At 46.7% G+C, this 16,045-nt stretch overlaps 1 protein-coding gene across 1 annotated transcript in view; it reads left to right on the forward strand.

Annotated features, from left to right (window-relative positions):
- The window catches only part of PRIMA1 (proline rich membrane anchor 1), a 97,850-nt gene extending 85,241 nt beyond the window's left edge, over positions 1-12,609 (forward strand). The window contains exon 5 of the mRNA XM_082275390.1: positions 11,071-12,609. Coding sequence (XP_082131516.1) covers positions 11,071-11,140 — 70 coding nt within the window. The 3' untranslated portion in view covers positions 11,141-12,609. The remainder of the gene's footprint in view (positions 1-11,070) is intronic.
- Positions 12,610-16,045: the final 3,436 nt, after the last annotated feature.

Raw genomic sequence — 16,045 nt, forward strand, 5'->3', positions numbered from 1 at the left:
TCTGCTATATAACATTCCCAATAAAAATAAAAATAAAAATCAAATTTTTTCATCATTTTAGGCAAATTTGTATTCTGCTACATATTTTTGGTAAAAAAAATCCCAATAAGTGTATATTGATTGGTTTGCGCAAAAGTTATCGCGTCTACAAACTAGGAGAAAGATTTACTGTATGTCATTTTTATATATTTATTGTTTTTACTAGTAATGGTGGCAATCTGTGATTTTTAGCGGGACTGCGACATTGCGGCGGACAGATCGGACCCCTAACTGACATTTTTGACACTTTTTTGGGGGGACCAGTGACATTACTGCAGTAATCAGTGCTAAAAAATATGTACTGTCACTGTACTAATGATACTGGCAGGGAAGGGGTTAACTCAGGGGGCGATCAAAGGGTGTGAGCTTAGGGGGTGTTTACAAACTGAGAGGGGGATGGGCTTGTGGAATAAACACAGAGACCTGTGATCCTAAATAGGAGGAGCACAGGCGCTTTGTATTCGTTCCAGAGAGAACAATGGTCTGCTGTGTTTACAACATCAGACCGCTGTTCTCTATTTACGGGGAACGATTGCGGGTGACCAGCGCCAATCGCGACTGCCGGCTCCGTGGATTGGCTTCCCTGCTGGCCTAATGGGAATGCGAACGCGCCACTGGCGGTGCGCGTGCACTCACAGGAGCGCTTCTGTGAACCGCCATACAGGAACGGTGGTTCGCGCAGCCAAGCCAGCCTGCCCCAGTATATCTGCGGCGGGCGGTCGGAAAGTAGTTAATATTGAATGGACCCTGGTCAAACTTTTTTTTGGCCCTCCCAAATCTACTTTAAATATTTGCGGGCAGTGCGGGCTCAAGGGGCAGCTGCTTTGATTTCCACAACAATGACTGGGCCTGGGGCAGCTTCCCCTTTTGCCCTGCATTAAAGACGGCCCTGCATGAATGGGAAGAGCCAAGTTTTTCCAGCAGAACATTGCCCAAAGTATTACCCTGCCTCCGCCGGCTTGACTTCTTCCCATACTGCATTCTGGGGCCACCTCTTCCCCAGGTAAGTGATGCACCCGGTCCACATGGTGGGAAAGAAAACCTCATTCATCAGACCAGGCCTCCTTCTTCTTCCATTGCTCTGTGCTCCAGTTCTGATGCTCACATGCCCATTGCAGGTGCTTCTGGCTGTGGACATGGGTCAGCATGGACACCCTGACTGGTCGGCAGCCCCATACACAACAAACTGCGATTAACATTTTATCTCCTTTTAACACTTCAACTTCAGGGGCAACATGCTCACTTGCAGCCTAATATATCCCACCCACTTTCAGATACAATTATAAAAAGATAATCAATGTTATTCACTTCACCTGTCAGAGGTCATAAAGTTGTGGCTGATCGTTGTGTATTCTACAATAGTCACAAAGGATATAAATCCACCCTGTGTGCACCAAATGCCTCTACAAACCTAGATATTACCTTGTATAAGTAGCAGTGACATCATTACTGTGCTGTACATAGCAAAGCTATGGGAGGGGCCCAGCAAGCTCCACCCACTACTGAAAACTACAGGAGCTGGTGGAGACAAGACCAGTCACCCTGCACAAGGAGAGAGCAGAGCTGTAGGAGGAGCCAAGCAGGTCACACCCACTACAGAAAACTACAGGAGAGGGCGGAGACAAGACCAGTCCCACTGCACAAGGAGAGAGGGCAGAACTGTTGAAGGGGCCCAGAAGGCTCCACCCACTATAGGAGGAGGCGGAGACAAGACCAGTCACACTGTACAAGGAGAGAGAGCAAAGCTGTGAAAGCGGCCCAGCAGGCTCCACCCACTACAGGAGGGGGCGGAGACAAGACCAGTCCCCCTGCACAAGGAGAGAGAGCAAAGCTGTGGAAGGGGCCCAGTGGGCTCCACCCACTACAGGTGGAGGCGGAGACAAGACCAGTCCCCCTGCACAAGGAGAGAGGGCAGAGCTGTGGAAGGGGCCCAGCAGGTTCCACCCACTACAGGAGGGGCGGAGACAAGACCAGTCCCCCTGCACAAGGAGAGAGAGCAAAGCTGTGGAAGCGGCCATGCAGGCTCCACCCACTACAGGAGGGGGCTGAGACAAGACCAGTCCCCCTGCACAAGGAGAGAGAGCAAAGCTGTGGAAGGGGCCCAGTGGGCTCCACCCACTACAGGTGGAGGCGGAGACAAGACCAGTCCCCCTGCACAAGGAGAGAGGGCAGAGCTGTGGAAGGGGCCCAGCAGGTTCCACCCACTACAGGAGGGGCGGAGACAAGACCAGTCCCCCTGCACAAGGAGAGAGAGCAGAGCTGTGGAAGGGGCCCAGCAGGTTCCACCCACTACAGGAGGGGCGGAGACAAGACCAGTCCCCCTGCACAAGGAGAGAGAGCAAAGCTGTGGAAGCGGCCCAGCAGGTTCCACCCACTGCAGGAGGGGGCGGAGACAATACCAGTCCCCCTGCACAAGGAGAGAGGGCAGAGCTGTGGAAGCAGCCCAGCAGGTTCCACCCACTGCAGGAGGGGGCGGAGACAAGACCAGTTCCTCTGCACAAGGAGAGAGAGCAAAGCTGTAGAAGGGGCCCAGTGGGCTCCACCCACTACAGGAGGGGGCAGAGACAAGGCCAGTCCCACTGCACAAGGAGAGAGGGCAGAGCTGTGGAAGCGGCCCAGCAGGTTCCACCCACTACAGGAGGGGGCGGAGACAAGACCAGTTCCTCTGCACAAGGAGAGAGAGCAAAGCTGTAGAAGGGGCCCAGTGGGCTCCACCCACTACAGGAGGGGGCAGAGACAAGGCCAGTCCCACTGCACAAGGAGAGAGGGCAGAGCTGTGGAAGGGGCCCAGCAGGCCCCACCCACAAAAGTGGGGTTTCTTTTTTTTTATGGAAAGTAGACAGTCCAAGTTATTTAGTAAGAGGCATGGTGAGCTTTTTGAAGTTGTAATTTTTTGTCATAATTTTTTGGAAAAATTGAGAAATTAAAAAAAAAAAAAACAAATTAAAAAAAAAATGTATTTCCAAACTGTCATTAACTCCTTTACGACTGCCCGCCGCAGGCAGCCGCTGCTGGGTGAAACGCCGTACATGTACGGCGCTCGCTCCCGGGAGTCTAGGGGGTGAGCGCACGCCGCCGCCGGCTATTAAGGATATTGAATATAAAAATTGTATAATGTATGGCCAGCATTACTCTATGCAAAGTGAAAGAAAATAGTCTTGCCTTGAGTTTTATGTAAAGTTGTAACATATTACATTTTTGTTTTTGGATTTTCTGTAGATACATTTGCTACAATAGAAAAGTATTCTTTGTAACTTTGTTTTCTTGTGTCTCTGTTGTACGATTTGTTGATTGGTGACTTCCACAGTTACTTTTTAGCAGTTTTTGGCAGCTTGTCCACTCTGTTACTCCACAGAAATCATTCTCATTGTAACCGATCTGTCCTCATCATAATGGATCTAATGAGAGCAATCCTTCCAGAAACCACATCTGAAAAACATCATTTGTGGGGAAATTTAATGGACGTCCTCCAGAGATTTTTGGTCTAGAGATGTTTTTTCAGCAAGGCGGTCAGTAAACACACGCTGATTTAAAAGAACAGCTACAGGCTCACCTCCAGACACATGTATTAATTACCATACACAAGGCTCAATTCTCAAAGCTTTAGGCCCCATTTCCACTTGGCAATTTAGAAATACGCAAAATATGCTCGCCGCGTGTTTTGCAGCTAATGCCGTGTGATTTGGAGTCACAGGCAGACATGTCATTTGTGTCACCATACAAAATTGGGAATTGAAGAAGTTGTTGGGATGTTTATGCGCTCTCATTTTGACATGTTTCACCGTATGGGCTTCTTCAGGAAAAAATGTGCAGTACCTTCCAACTTTTTTTTTTGTCACAGAAATACAAAGAGAGGGGAGCAAAGTTGTCTGGTAAAGGCAGAGGTTCTTGGATGCTTAAGTAGGCCAGCACCAAACTGCTTCCATCCACCCGAATACCTGTCACCAGCCCATCAGTGTACCTGAGTACCTGTCACCAGCCCATCAGAGTACCAGAGTACCTGTCACCAGCCCATCAGTGTACCCGAGTACCTGTCACCAGCCCATCAGAGTACCTGAGTGCCTGTCACCAGCCCATCAGTGTAGCCGAGTACCTGTAACCAGCCCATCAGAGTACCCAAGCACCTGTCACCAGCCCATCAGTGTACCCGAGTACCTGTCACCAGCCCATCAGAGTACCTGAGTGCCTGTCACCAGCCCATCAGTGTAGCCGAGTACCTGTAACCAGCCCATCAGAGTACCTGAGTACCTGTCACCAGCCCATCAGAGTACCTGAGTACCTGTCACCAGCCCATCAGAGTACCTGAATACCTGTCACCAGCCCATCAGAGTACCCAAGTACCTGTCATCAGAGTACCCGAATACACCTGTCATCAGAGTACCCGAATACCTGTCACCAGCCCATCAGAGTACCCGAGTACCTGTCACCAGCCCATCAGAGTACCCAAGTTCCTGTCACCAGCCCATCAGAGTACCCAAGCACCTGTCACCAGCCCATCAGAGTACCCAAATACCTGTCATCAGCCCATCAGAGTACCCCAGTACCTGTCACCAGCCCATCAGGTACTTGGGTACTCTGATGGGCTGGTGACAGGTATTCGGGTACTCTGATGACAGGTACTTGTGTTCTCTGATGACAGGTACTCGGGTACTCTGATGGGCTGGTGACAGGTACTCGGGTACTCTGATGGCAGGTACTCAGGTACTCTGATGACAGGTACTCGGGTACTTTGAGTACATGTCATCAGAGTACCCGAGTACCTGTCATCAGAGTACCCGGATACCTGTCATCAGAGTACCAGAGTACCTGTCACCAGAGTACCCGAGTACCTGTCACCAGCCCATCAGAGTACCCGATACCCTCTCTGTATCCCATCAGAGTACCCGAGTACCTCTCTGCAGCCCATCAGAGTACCCAAGTACCTGTCATCAGAGTACCTGAGTACCTGTCTCCAGCCCTTCAGAGCACCTATCTGCAGCCCATCAGAATACCTGAGTACCTGTCTCCAGCCCATCAGGGTATCTGAGTACCTATCTGCAGCCCAATAGAGTACCTGAGTACCTGTCTTCTGCCCATCAAAGTTTCCAAGTACCTGTCTCCAGCCCATTAGAGTACCCGAATACCTCTCTGCAGCCCATCATAATACCCGAGCACCTCTCTGTAGCCCATCAGAGTACCCGAGTACCTGTCTCCAGCCCAGAGTACCGGAGTACCTGTCTCCAGCCCAGAGTACCCAAGTACCTGTCTCCAGCCCAGAGTGCCCAAGTACCTATCTGCAGTCTATCAGATTACCCGAGTACCTGTCTCTAGCCCATCAGAATACCCAAGTACCTCTCTGAAGCTAATCAGAGTCCCCGAGTACATTTCTGAAGCCGATCAGTGTACCTGAGTACCTGTCTGCAGCCCATTAGAGTACCTGAGTACCTATCTGCAGCCCATGCCTCCTAGATTATGTGTTGGGGTGTTTCCTTTCCAAAATGGCGTCATTTTGTGGGTAATTTACATTGTCCTGGTGCTCCAGGGCCTTCAAAAGTGTGATAGGTCGTCAGGAAATTATATGTGTAATTTATGCTCCTAGAACACCTGACGGTGCTCCTTGCATGTTGGGCCTCTGTATGTGGCTATGCTGTGACAAAGTCCCACATATGTGGTATCGCCATACTCAGGAGGAGTAGCAGGATGTATTTTGGGGTGTAATTGCAAGTATGCATATACTGTGTGTGAGAAATAACTTGTTATTATGACAATTTTGTGTAAAAAAAAAAAAACGATTTTTTCATTTTCCCAAGAATTGTAGGAAAAAAATACAACTTCAAAACACTCACCATGCCTCTTACTAAATACTCTGGAATGTCTTTCCAAAAAGGGGTCATTTGGGGGGTATTTGTACTGTTCTGACATTTCAGGGCCTCAAGAAATGAGATAGGCAGTCGGTACATCAGGTGTGATCAATTTTCAATCATTGGCACCATAGTTTGTAGACTCTATCGCCTTCACGCAGACTAAATAATAACCACTAATTTGGGTTATTTTTACCAAAGATATCTAGAAGTATAAATTTTGGCCCAAATTTATAAAAACAAATTACTTATTTGCAAAATTGTATAATAGAAACTAAAACAAAATGTTTTTATTTCAAAATTTTCACTCTTTTTTCACTTATATCGCAAAAATTAAAAAACCCAGTGGTGATTAAATATTTCCAAAAGAAAGCTCTATTTGTGTGAAATAAATGCTAAAAATTTTGATTGGGTACAGCGTTGTATGACTGAGTAATTATCATTCAAAGTGTGAGAGCGCTGAAAGCTGAAAATTGGTCTGGGCAGGAAGGGGGTGTAATGGAAGTAGGGTTGCCACTTCATCCCTTTAAACCAGGACACATATTATTTACACAGATTCTGAAGCTAATATAATGCACAGAAGGCACTAAGTCAGTTTAATTACCACCTTAATAAGCCACAGAACCTGTGTAATTAATGTGTGTCCTGGTTTAAAGGGGTGAGGTGGCAACCCTAAATGGAAGTGGTTAATTTACAATTTTGTATGGTGACACAAATGACATGTCAATGATTTTATGGATTTGTGCCTCAGTTGAGCTGAATGACTGTACCAATGCTGAACAGGGTTACTAAGGAGCTGGGGACCTGATGTGTGCCACTGTGGACTGTTTAGGTAAACTGGTGAGCCAGTCAGGTATACCAGTTGCATCCTGTATTTGTTAGGCGATGTATGCACTATATAATGTTGGTGCCCATCACCCAGCCTGGGGGCTGAATGTGACCTCTTAGTGCTCAGCATGTGCCCAGCTCAGCACTAGGCCTCCAGTTTGAGTTCCAGTGACTTCAGGGGACTTTAGTGTTGGAAGCGCTGGCTGTGGGTAACCACAGCAGTCCCGAATTATGTCCAGCAGATCAAGGGATCCAGCATATAGGAGCTCTCCATAGAAGAAAATGTAAGCACAATTTGGGGAATTAAATAGGATGATGGCACATGAAACTGGCAAGAGTTGTATGCGCCACATTAACTATGCAGACTTGTTCCAGGACTCTCTTCACCCCCTCATGCAAGTTTATATTTCACTCTTAAGGGGGACAAAGAGACTGCAGCAGTTTTTAATATAGAAAACTGCCGCAGATCCCTGCTAGGTCAAACCAGGCATACGGGGTGTGAATGGCCAGCAGACAGATTACACCCCTCCCTCTGCTCATGCAGTGATTACACTACACGAGCAGAGCCTGCAGGGTTGACATCCTCCCTTTTTCCTTCCTGTAGAGCAGGGATATGCAAACTGTGGCCCTCCAGCTGTTGCAAATCGACAAGTCTCATCATGCCTCTGCCTGTGAGTCTTGCTATGCCTCATGGGAGTTGTAGTTCTGCAACATCTGGAGGGCCACAGTTTGCATATCTCTGCTGTAGAGGCTGATGGGAGGGGGAAGGGGGCAATCAGAGTAATCCAGAGCATGTATTGTAGATACTTGACTAAGGGGGAATATGGGAATGTAGATCAGATCCATCAGACTCATCAGATCAGGGAACGGAAGTTATGTTCCATCGGCTGACTGACCAAAAATGCTGACTGTGCATGCGTTCCACCGCTAGCAGGTTTGCTAATCTGACAGAACACCTACAGTCAGGAGGGGGCAGCGGAATTCTTGCTACACCCAGCCAAGTCTTGAATTTCAGACTCAGTATAGCAATAAAGTCAGCATAGATGCTTATATACAGGATTTTAAAACCCCTGAGACTGTTTTGATGTTTAATTTTGAAAGCCTATAAGTTTGACGCTGAGCAGTGCGGGGTGTACCAAGATCCCATCATGCCTCTGCCTGTGAGTCTTGATTTCTTGATTTGCTTCATGGGAGTTGTAGTTCTGCAACATCTGGAGGGCCTCAGTTTGCATATCCCTGCTGTAGAGGCTGATGGGAGAGGGGACAGATCCAGCATAGGCCAGGGACAGATCGCACCCCGTTTGGTAGTTAGGATCAACATCTGCTCTGTTTTATCAGTTTAGAAGAGTGGCGCAAGCTTTATGCCTGCACCACTTTGCTGTTTTCCCCGAATGTTTGTGCCAAAATACAGTATTTGTAGCTGCTGACTTTTAATTTTTTCTGAAGGAGCCTGGACCTCCTCTTTAAGTTTACATAGTGAAATAGTGTCATGCGAAGTCACAGCGCTTCCTGTTAGTACAAAGGCTAGGACAGATATGATGTAGCTCTGTGCAGCTTTCATCTGCAGCAACAGATCACCGCTATAAAGATCTATTGCTTGCTGATTGCAGCCACCAATAGGTCTCTATGGTTAGGTTCATACTTGTACGACCCGTGTTCTGAGGGTAGGGCAGCCCATTCATTTCAAAAGGCTGCCCAGGTAAAGAGGTCCCAGACCCTTTTTTTTAAATTGCACTGCATGTAATCACATGGTGCTATGGCATGAAAACATGGGCATTTTGTCAATGTGTAGGGGTGCCATTGAATTATTGGCACTCCTGTGCATCTGCTAAAGAGTAGCGTGTTTTGCCTGCAGGGGGAGAACACATGCAATGTTGCGATAATCAGCGTTGTCACCCTAGGACAGGACTTCAGAGCACATCCCTTCTATATGCATAACATGGAGGGGGGGGTGGGATTCCATTTGTAAAAATGACAGGACCTTTCTTAAGAGGAATTTAGAAGCTGCCTGAGTACTCGTAGTCACCAAGATTATTGCGCCTTGGTGAGGCTCTAGTATGAAAAACATTGCTTGCATTATGGGAATATAGATACCTGATTAAGGGGGAATATAGATACCTGACTAAGGGGGAGTATGGGAATTTAGATACTTGACTAAGGGGGAATATGGGAATATAGATACCTGACTAAGGGGGAATATGGGAATGTAGATACCTAACTAAAGGGGGATATGGGAATATAGATACCTGACTAAGGGGGAATATTGGAATATAGATACCTGACTAAGGGGGAATTTGGGAATATAAATACCTGACTAAGGGGGAATATGGGAATATAGATACCAGACTAAGGGGGAATATAGGAATGTAGATACCAGACTAAGGGGGAATATGGGAATGTAGATACCTGACTAAGGGGGAATATGGGAATGTAGATACCTAACTAAAGGGGGATATGGGAATATAGATACCTGACTAAGGGGGAATATTGGAATATAGATACCTGACTAAGGGGAAATTTGGGAATATAGATACCTGACTAAGGTGGAATATTGGAATATAGATACCTGACTAAGGGGGAGTATGAGAATTTAGATACCTGACTAAGGGGGAATTTGGGAATATAGATACCTGACTACGGGGGAGTATGGGAATTTAGATACCTGACTAAGGGGGAACATGGGAATGTAGATACCTGACTAAGGCGGAATATGGGAATATAGATACCTGACTAAGGGGGGATATGGGAATGTAGATACCTGACTAAGGGGGAATTTGGAAATATATATACCTGACTACAGGGGAGTATGGGAAAATAGATACCTGACTAAGGGGGAATATAGGAATGTAGATACCGGACTAAGGGAGAATTTGGGAATATAGATACCGGACTGAACAGGGGGGAAGTTTCTCTTACAATTGCAGTAAAATACATTGTTTGTCTTTAGTTCTTCCTGCATCCAATTGTAGGCCAACTAAACGTTTTGGCCTCTCAGCTATCTCACTGCAGAGCCCCCCCAACACGGCTGAATTAGACACGATTGTGTGTTAGAAGCCTCAGATTCCTCCCGTAGTGATATAATTGCGGAGAACAGCAGCTGAACAGAATTGATTGTTTACTGCCACTACACTGCGCTAATTGCTGCCTCTCTCTGCGGGAGGCGTTTAAGAGCCGGCTGATTATCAAATAAGCCCATTAGTAGGAGAGGATGCTGTCATGTCACAGGTCAGAGCAGAAACTTTCTGCCTTCTCTTACTGGCAGTTATGGAATGATATTCTCATTACATTGCAGGTCTTTCTTTTCTGCTTTTACTTGTCTGCCCTTTCTTCCTTCCTTTCTCCCTTTCCCATCCCTCTCTTCCTTCCTTTCTTCATCATTCTTTCCCTTCCCTCTTTCCTCCCTTCCTCCATCACTCTTTCCTTTCCATCCTTTCTTCCTTCCTTCCTTCCTTCCTTCCTTCCTTCCTTCCTTCCTTCCTTCCTTCCTTCCTTCCTTCCTTCCTTCCTTCTTTCATCCCTCTTTTCCTTTTTTCCTTCCTTCCTTCCTTCCTTCCTCCTTTCCTTTCTTCCTTCCTTTTTGTAGGTGGTCCTAGTATGATAATGCCCTCTTCTGTATTGCAAACAGTAAAGGGAATCTGCAAAGCTTAGCTGGTGTGCTGTCAGACCAGCGAAAGCAAGTGAAATACCAAAAATACTGACTGCGCATGCGTATCTCTAACCCTATCCCTAACTCTATCTCTAACCCTATCCCTAACCCTATCTCTAACCCTATCCCTAACCCTATCTCCAACCCTAACCCTATCTCTAACCCTAACCCTATCTCTAACCCTATCCCTAACCCTATCTCTAACCCTAACCCTATCTCTAACTCTAACTCTATCCTTAACCCTAACTCTATCTCTATCTCTAACCCTAACTCTATTTCTATCTCTAACCCTAACCCTATCTCTAACCCTAACTCTATCTCTAACCCTAATCCTAACCCTAACTCTATCTGTATCCCTAACCCTAGCCCTATCCATAACTCCATTTCTAACTCTATCTCTAACCCTAGCCCTAACTCTAACGCTAACTTTATCCCTGACCCTGACCCTAACTCTTTCTCTAACCTTAGCCCTAACTCTATTTCTAACTCTATCTCTAACCCTAGCCCTAACTCTATCTCTAACCCTAACTCTATTTCTAACCCTAATCCTAACGCTAACTCTATCTCTAACCCTAACCCTAACTCTGTCTCTATCCCTAACCCTAACCCTAACTCTGTCTCTATCCCTAACCCTATCTCTAACCCTGTTTTTTCTTCACAAGCACATGCCTTTTTATGGTGTATAAAATTGACAGTTTATCTCCTTTATTCTTGCAGGAAACCACTTCACAAGGAAGAAAACGGCACCACCCGAGCTGAATATGCAATGACCCTTGAAACAGCCTAAATCCAAGGTACCAGTGTCATGGTCAAGCAGCCCCCACACACCCTTCGTGGTAGAAGAGCCATTGAACTTTTTCTTTGGGGGAAAAGACAAGCCCTGCCCAAAAAGATGGCTTGCAATGTAGATGGCATGGGCTATTGGTTGGAGACTTGATTATGCACCCGTCATTCTGGAAAGAATACATGTGCAGTTGGGCTGGAGAATTCCCTCTGTATTTGTGGAAAGGCCAGTGAGAGCTCACAATGGCCAGTGGATGAGCCTCCGGCCATTATTGACTGCCCGCAAAGTACTGTGACGCTGGCATGAAGAAGGTGGTAAACTGCAGTTTTAAGCGAAGGACGTGGACAGGAACGCCCGCATGCGCAGAGTTTTAGTACCCGAGATACAAACCCTATGTTATTTTCTATGGGACCGCGCCTTTAATGTTCATGAATACCAACAGAATTGCATGCACTTAATACTTTATCAAAAAAAAAAAAACACAGCAGTGGTATACCTACTATGCAATACCTCTAGGCTGACTGTTATGGAAGAAAGAAGAGAACTACGAGATGTATTTCCAAAAGACAGAGCTGCCAAATTAAAAAAGAAAAAAAAAACAAGTCTACTTGGTTCACAAAATATAGCCCATGCTTTCTTCTGCCTGGCCAAAACCACAAACGTTAGTGGAGACCATTCCAAAAGGCCATTTCCAGCACCTTCTGGGCCAACATGAGATCTTGTGCACCTCAAAGCAAGAACGTTCCTCAAAGGAGGCTATAAGATCTTTAGACCAAGTGAGTGTCAATGGTGATTGAACACCAAATTTACCCTGAGCCAGGGCCCTTGTTAGGGTTCTGAAAGAGTCAGGTCAGCCCCATAGAATGAAAATTTGCACAGCGTCACCATGAATAGTGTTCATGTTTTCTTCCTTTTTCACCATCTATTCTCTTTCTCTCTGTTTGCCACAGTCCCTATTGCTTTGGGAACTTCTTACCCCTACATAGAAGGTATTACTCAACAGCTTCTAGTGAAATAGGCCAAAAAGCATCAAAAAGTTTCTGCTGAAACAGTGTGTTCTACAGTAGAGCCTTCTTAGAATGAAAGGTATTCATATGTCTCATTCGCGTATCCCAAAAATAAGAGGACTAATCCTCATTATAGGAGAATGGGTGGGGCCATGCAAATAATTTATTTATGTCCCTTCGATAACTGTATGTAGAACCGCTAAGGTAAAGCACAGATACCGCCTAATATTAAAAAAATATTTTATTCCAAATTGTGGACAGCTGTTTCAGACTTGTTATTCATCAGTGCAGCACATGGACAGAATTACTTACCCAGGTAGAAAGACAATCTCTCTGTCTCTCGGTCTATAGTACTAGACAGGAAACATCAAATACAAGCCAACAATAGAGGCAGCACTGATTCTGGCTTTGCAGCTAATCTACCTCTAGAGACAGCCCAACAAGGTAGCAGATGAATTTTGGAGACGGGGGGGGGGGGGGGGGGAAGGGGCACATGGCTGAAGACCTAGATCCTGTAGTAGATGCAGCCTTGAGACCTGTGGAGCTTGGCTGATAACCTAACTCCAGTAGTAGATGCAGGTTTGAGACCCATGGCCCTTGGTTGAAGACCTAGATCCAGTGGTAGATGCAGGTCTTAGACCTGGTGCACTTGTCTGTAGACCTAGGTCCAGTAGTAGATGAACATCTGAGACCTGATTCACTTGGCTGTAGACATAGGTCCAGTAGTAGATGCAGGTTTGAGACCTATGGAGCTTGGCTGAAGATGTAGGTCCACTGGTAGATGCAGGTTTGAGACCCATGGCCCTTGGTTGAAGACCTAGATCCAATGGTAGATGCAGGTCTTAGACCTGGTGCACTTGTCTGTAGACCTAGGTCCAGTAGTAGATGAAGGTCTGAGAACTGATGCACTTGGCTGTAGACACAGGTCCAGTAGTAGATGCAGGTTTGAGACCTATGGAGCTTGGCTGAAGATGTAGGTCCACTGGTAGATGCAGGTTTGAGACCTGTGGCCCTTGGCTAAAGACCTAGATCCAGTGGTAGATGGAGGTCTTAGATCTGGTGCAGTTGGTTGTAGACCTAGATTCAGTGGGTAGATGGAGGTATTAGACCTAGTGCACTTGGTTGTAGACCTAGGTCCAGAAGTAGATGCAGGTTTGAGACACGGAGCACTTGACTGAAGACCTATGTCCAGTAGTTGATGCAGGTTGAAGTCCTGGGTAACTTGGCTGAACACCTATGTCCAGTAGTAGATGCAGGTTGAAGTCCTGGGGAACTTGGCTGAAGACCTATGTCCAGTAGTAGATGCAGGTTGAAGTCCTGGGGAACTTGGCTGAACACCTATGTCCAGTAGTAGATGCAGGTTGAAGTCCTTGGGAACTTGGCTGAACACCTATGTCCAGTAGTAGATGCAGGTTTGAGGTCTTGGGAACTTGGCTGAAGACCTATGTCCAGGAGCATATGCAGGTCTGAGAACCAATGCATTTGGCTGAAGACCTAGGTCCAGTGCCCCTGTTGGCAAGGCTTGACAAGGCCCTTGGTACACATGCTGAATGTCACATCTGGTCATGTTACCTGGCAACATCCATTGTCTATATGAGGAAATGGGCTAGATATTGCTTCCTGTAGCACTGTTAAAGGATGTTTTTGCTTTAGGCCCCTTTAAGATTCAGTTTTTCAGGCGGACCTGATCAGAAGGTCCATTCGTCCCTATAGACAGGCAGGTTTAAATGAACTTGTGTCTGTTTACACTGCCTACCTCTGGGTCCTATAAGGTCCGCAAAAAAAAAAAAAAATAGAAGGGGATCTGTCCTTTTTGCATTTAGGCATAGCAGGGAGGAGGCTAGCTGGGTGTAAACGGACAGTGGAGTCTGTTTACTCCCAGCCACCCACAGAACAGGACAGGCTCTGTCCATGTCCGCTCTGCAGAAACTGAGCAGACACAGATGTGTCAATCGTTTGCTCTGCTTCAATCAGCAGGGGATCTGTGAGCTGATAGGACCAGAATCTGGCCCATGTAAAAGGGGCCCTAAACCCTACTCTTCCAGTTTTTTTTTTTTTCAAAACTGCTTTACGCTTGCAGGAGAAAACAGCAGGCTCACTTTCATGCCAACTCAAACAAACAAACAATTTCCCAGCACACTCATCAGCCAGCCTGCAAAACAACCAAGTTGGCATGTCTAACAGTTTGTGTTATAAACAGAGGGTTTTGTTTGCACGCGTTTGCAAATAAATGCGTAAGCTGTAGTGCCCACCACATCACGGGACCTCTGTATATACTGCGGTCCTAACTCTGAAATTTCCAGAGCCTCCATGGCAGAAGCACATCTATCAATGGGTAGGTTAAAGGCAGGTGTACCTGGAGGGAGCTCACCACGTGACGCATGTGGCGCCCAGCACAATGCATCCAGTTCATCCCTGCACACAATTTGACCAACTGTATAAAAAAATGCCCCAACTACCCCAACCTATATCTGACCTTTGCAGCAAGGTGCACTTTCATGCCAACCTCACCAGCAATGCATACTAACTTTACCTACACACCTCATCACCTCTCCAGCTCTGTTAATCTACTGGGTGTATAGAAAAATGCCCGGTACTACCGGGTACGTGGGATCATGTGACTCGCTCCCATTCCTCCAAATATTACAGAGCCATTTATTCAAAACTTTATATCCAGTTTCCAATCCTTTAACATTACAAGTTACCTGCAAGCACCTTCATTACTGTTTCAATCGTATTTATTGTTTTCAAGCAAGAGAAACCAGCAGGCTCATGGCATGCCCACGTGGGGGCACAGATATACATATTAGTGATTGACCGATTATCGGCAAAGCCGATATATCGAGGGCCGATATGCACTTTGCCCGATATATCGGAATTGGCCTTTTGATTTACCAATAATGACGATATTTTCGGGAAAGTTCTTGTGTCGGGGTGATGCCTGCAGCTAGAGGTATCACCCCGATACCGGTGTCCATAGCCGACGGTCAGCTGTCTTGTAAGGACAACCGATGCGGCTGAGTAGCCGCTCAGCTGTCATTCCAAGGAGCGGGAGGGGATGCCCCCCCCTCCCGCCGCCTTCTGCGGCTCACCCGGGTCTCCTGTCCCACCGGGAGACCCAGGCATCCTACCGTCACCGCCGCCGTCTAACCGGGTCTTCATCTGCACCGCAGCCATCTGACCGGGTCTCCATTTCTTTGAATTCAGCACCGCCAAGTACCCAGAAGGGATGTCATGACATAACATCACTTCCGGGTACTGGCGGCGCCGAGTTCAAAAAACTTACAGCATTCAAAACAGCCAAACTTGGCGTTTTGAATTCTTTTAAGTGCAGAGGAAGTGTTTGGGGTCTTTTATACCCCAGATCCCTCCACCACAGTACATGTAGACATTAAAAAAAAAAAAAAATATTTAATGTCCGAAAATATCGGCCAATATCGGCCGATACCGATATCGGATGACCAAAATATCGGTATCGGTATCAGCGGTAAAAAAACTATATTGATCGATCAATAATACATATGCATACCAAACACAGACTGGAACAAGGTGAACGCACCTTCATTATCGTTCAGATCCTCTTCTAATCAGCCTAAAGGCCCGTACACACGTACCGATCGTCGGCCGAAAAGCTTCGCCCGACGACTAATCTGCCGATTGTAGGCTTGTTAGTATGATGCCTCCGACAGCCGACAGCGCACATTCGGCCGAAAAGAATCTGTCATGCAAGCATTAAAATTTTTGTAGGCCGACACCAGAGCGGCCGATTGTTCGCCAGTCAGTACAGATTTCGGCCGACAGACAGCAGATTTGCAAGACTGGGCATGCTCAGAAAAGAAAAAACACAAGGAAAGTGAACCATCACATGACATCACTTCTGCAGTCGGCTGTAGTCGGCGGA

This window comes from Pelophylax lessonae (assembly GCF_965119305.1).
Source record: "Pelophylax lessonae genome assembly, chromosome: 13".
Lineage (NCBI taxonomy): Eukaryota > Metazoa > Chordata > Amphibia > Anura > Ranidae > Pelophylax > Pelophylax lessonae.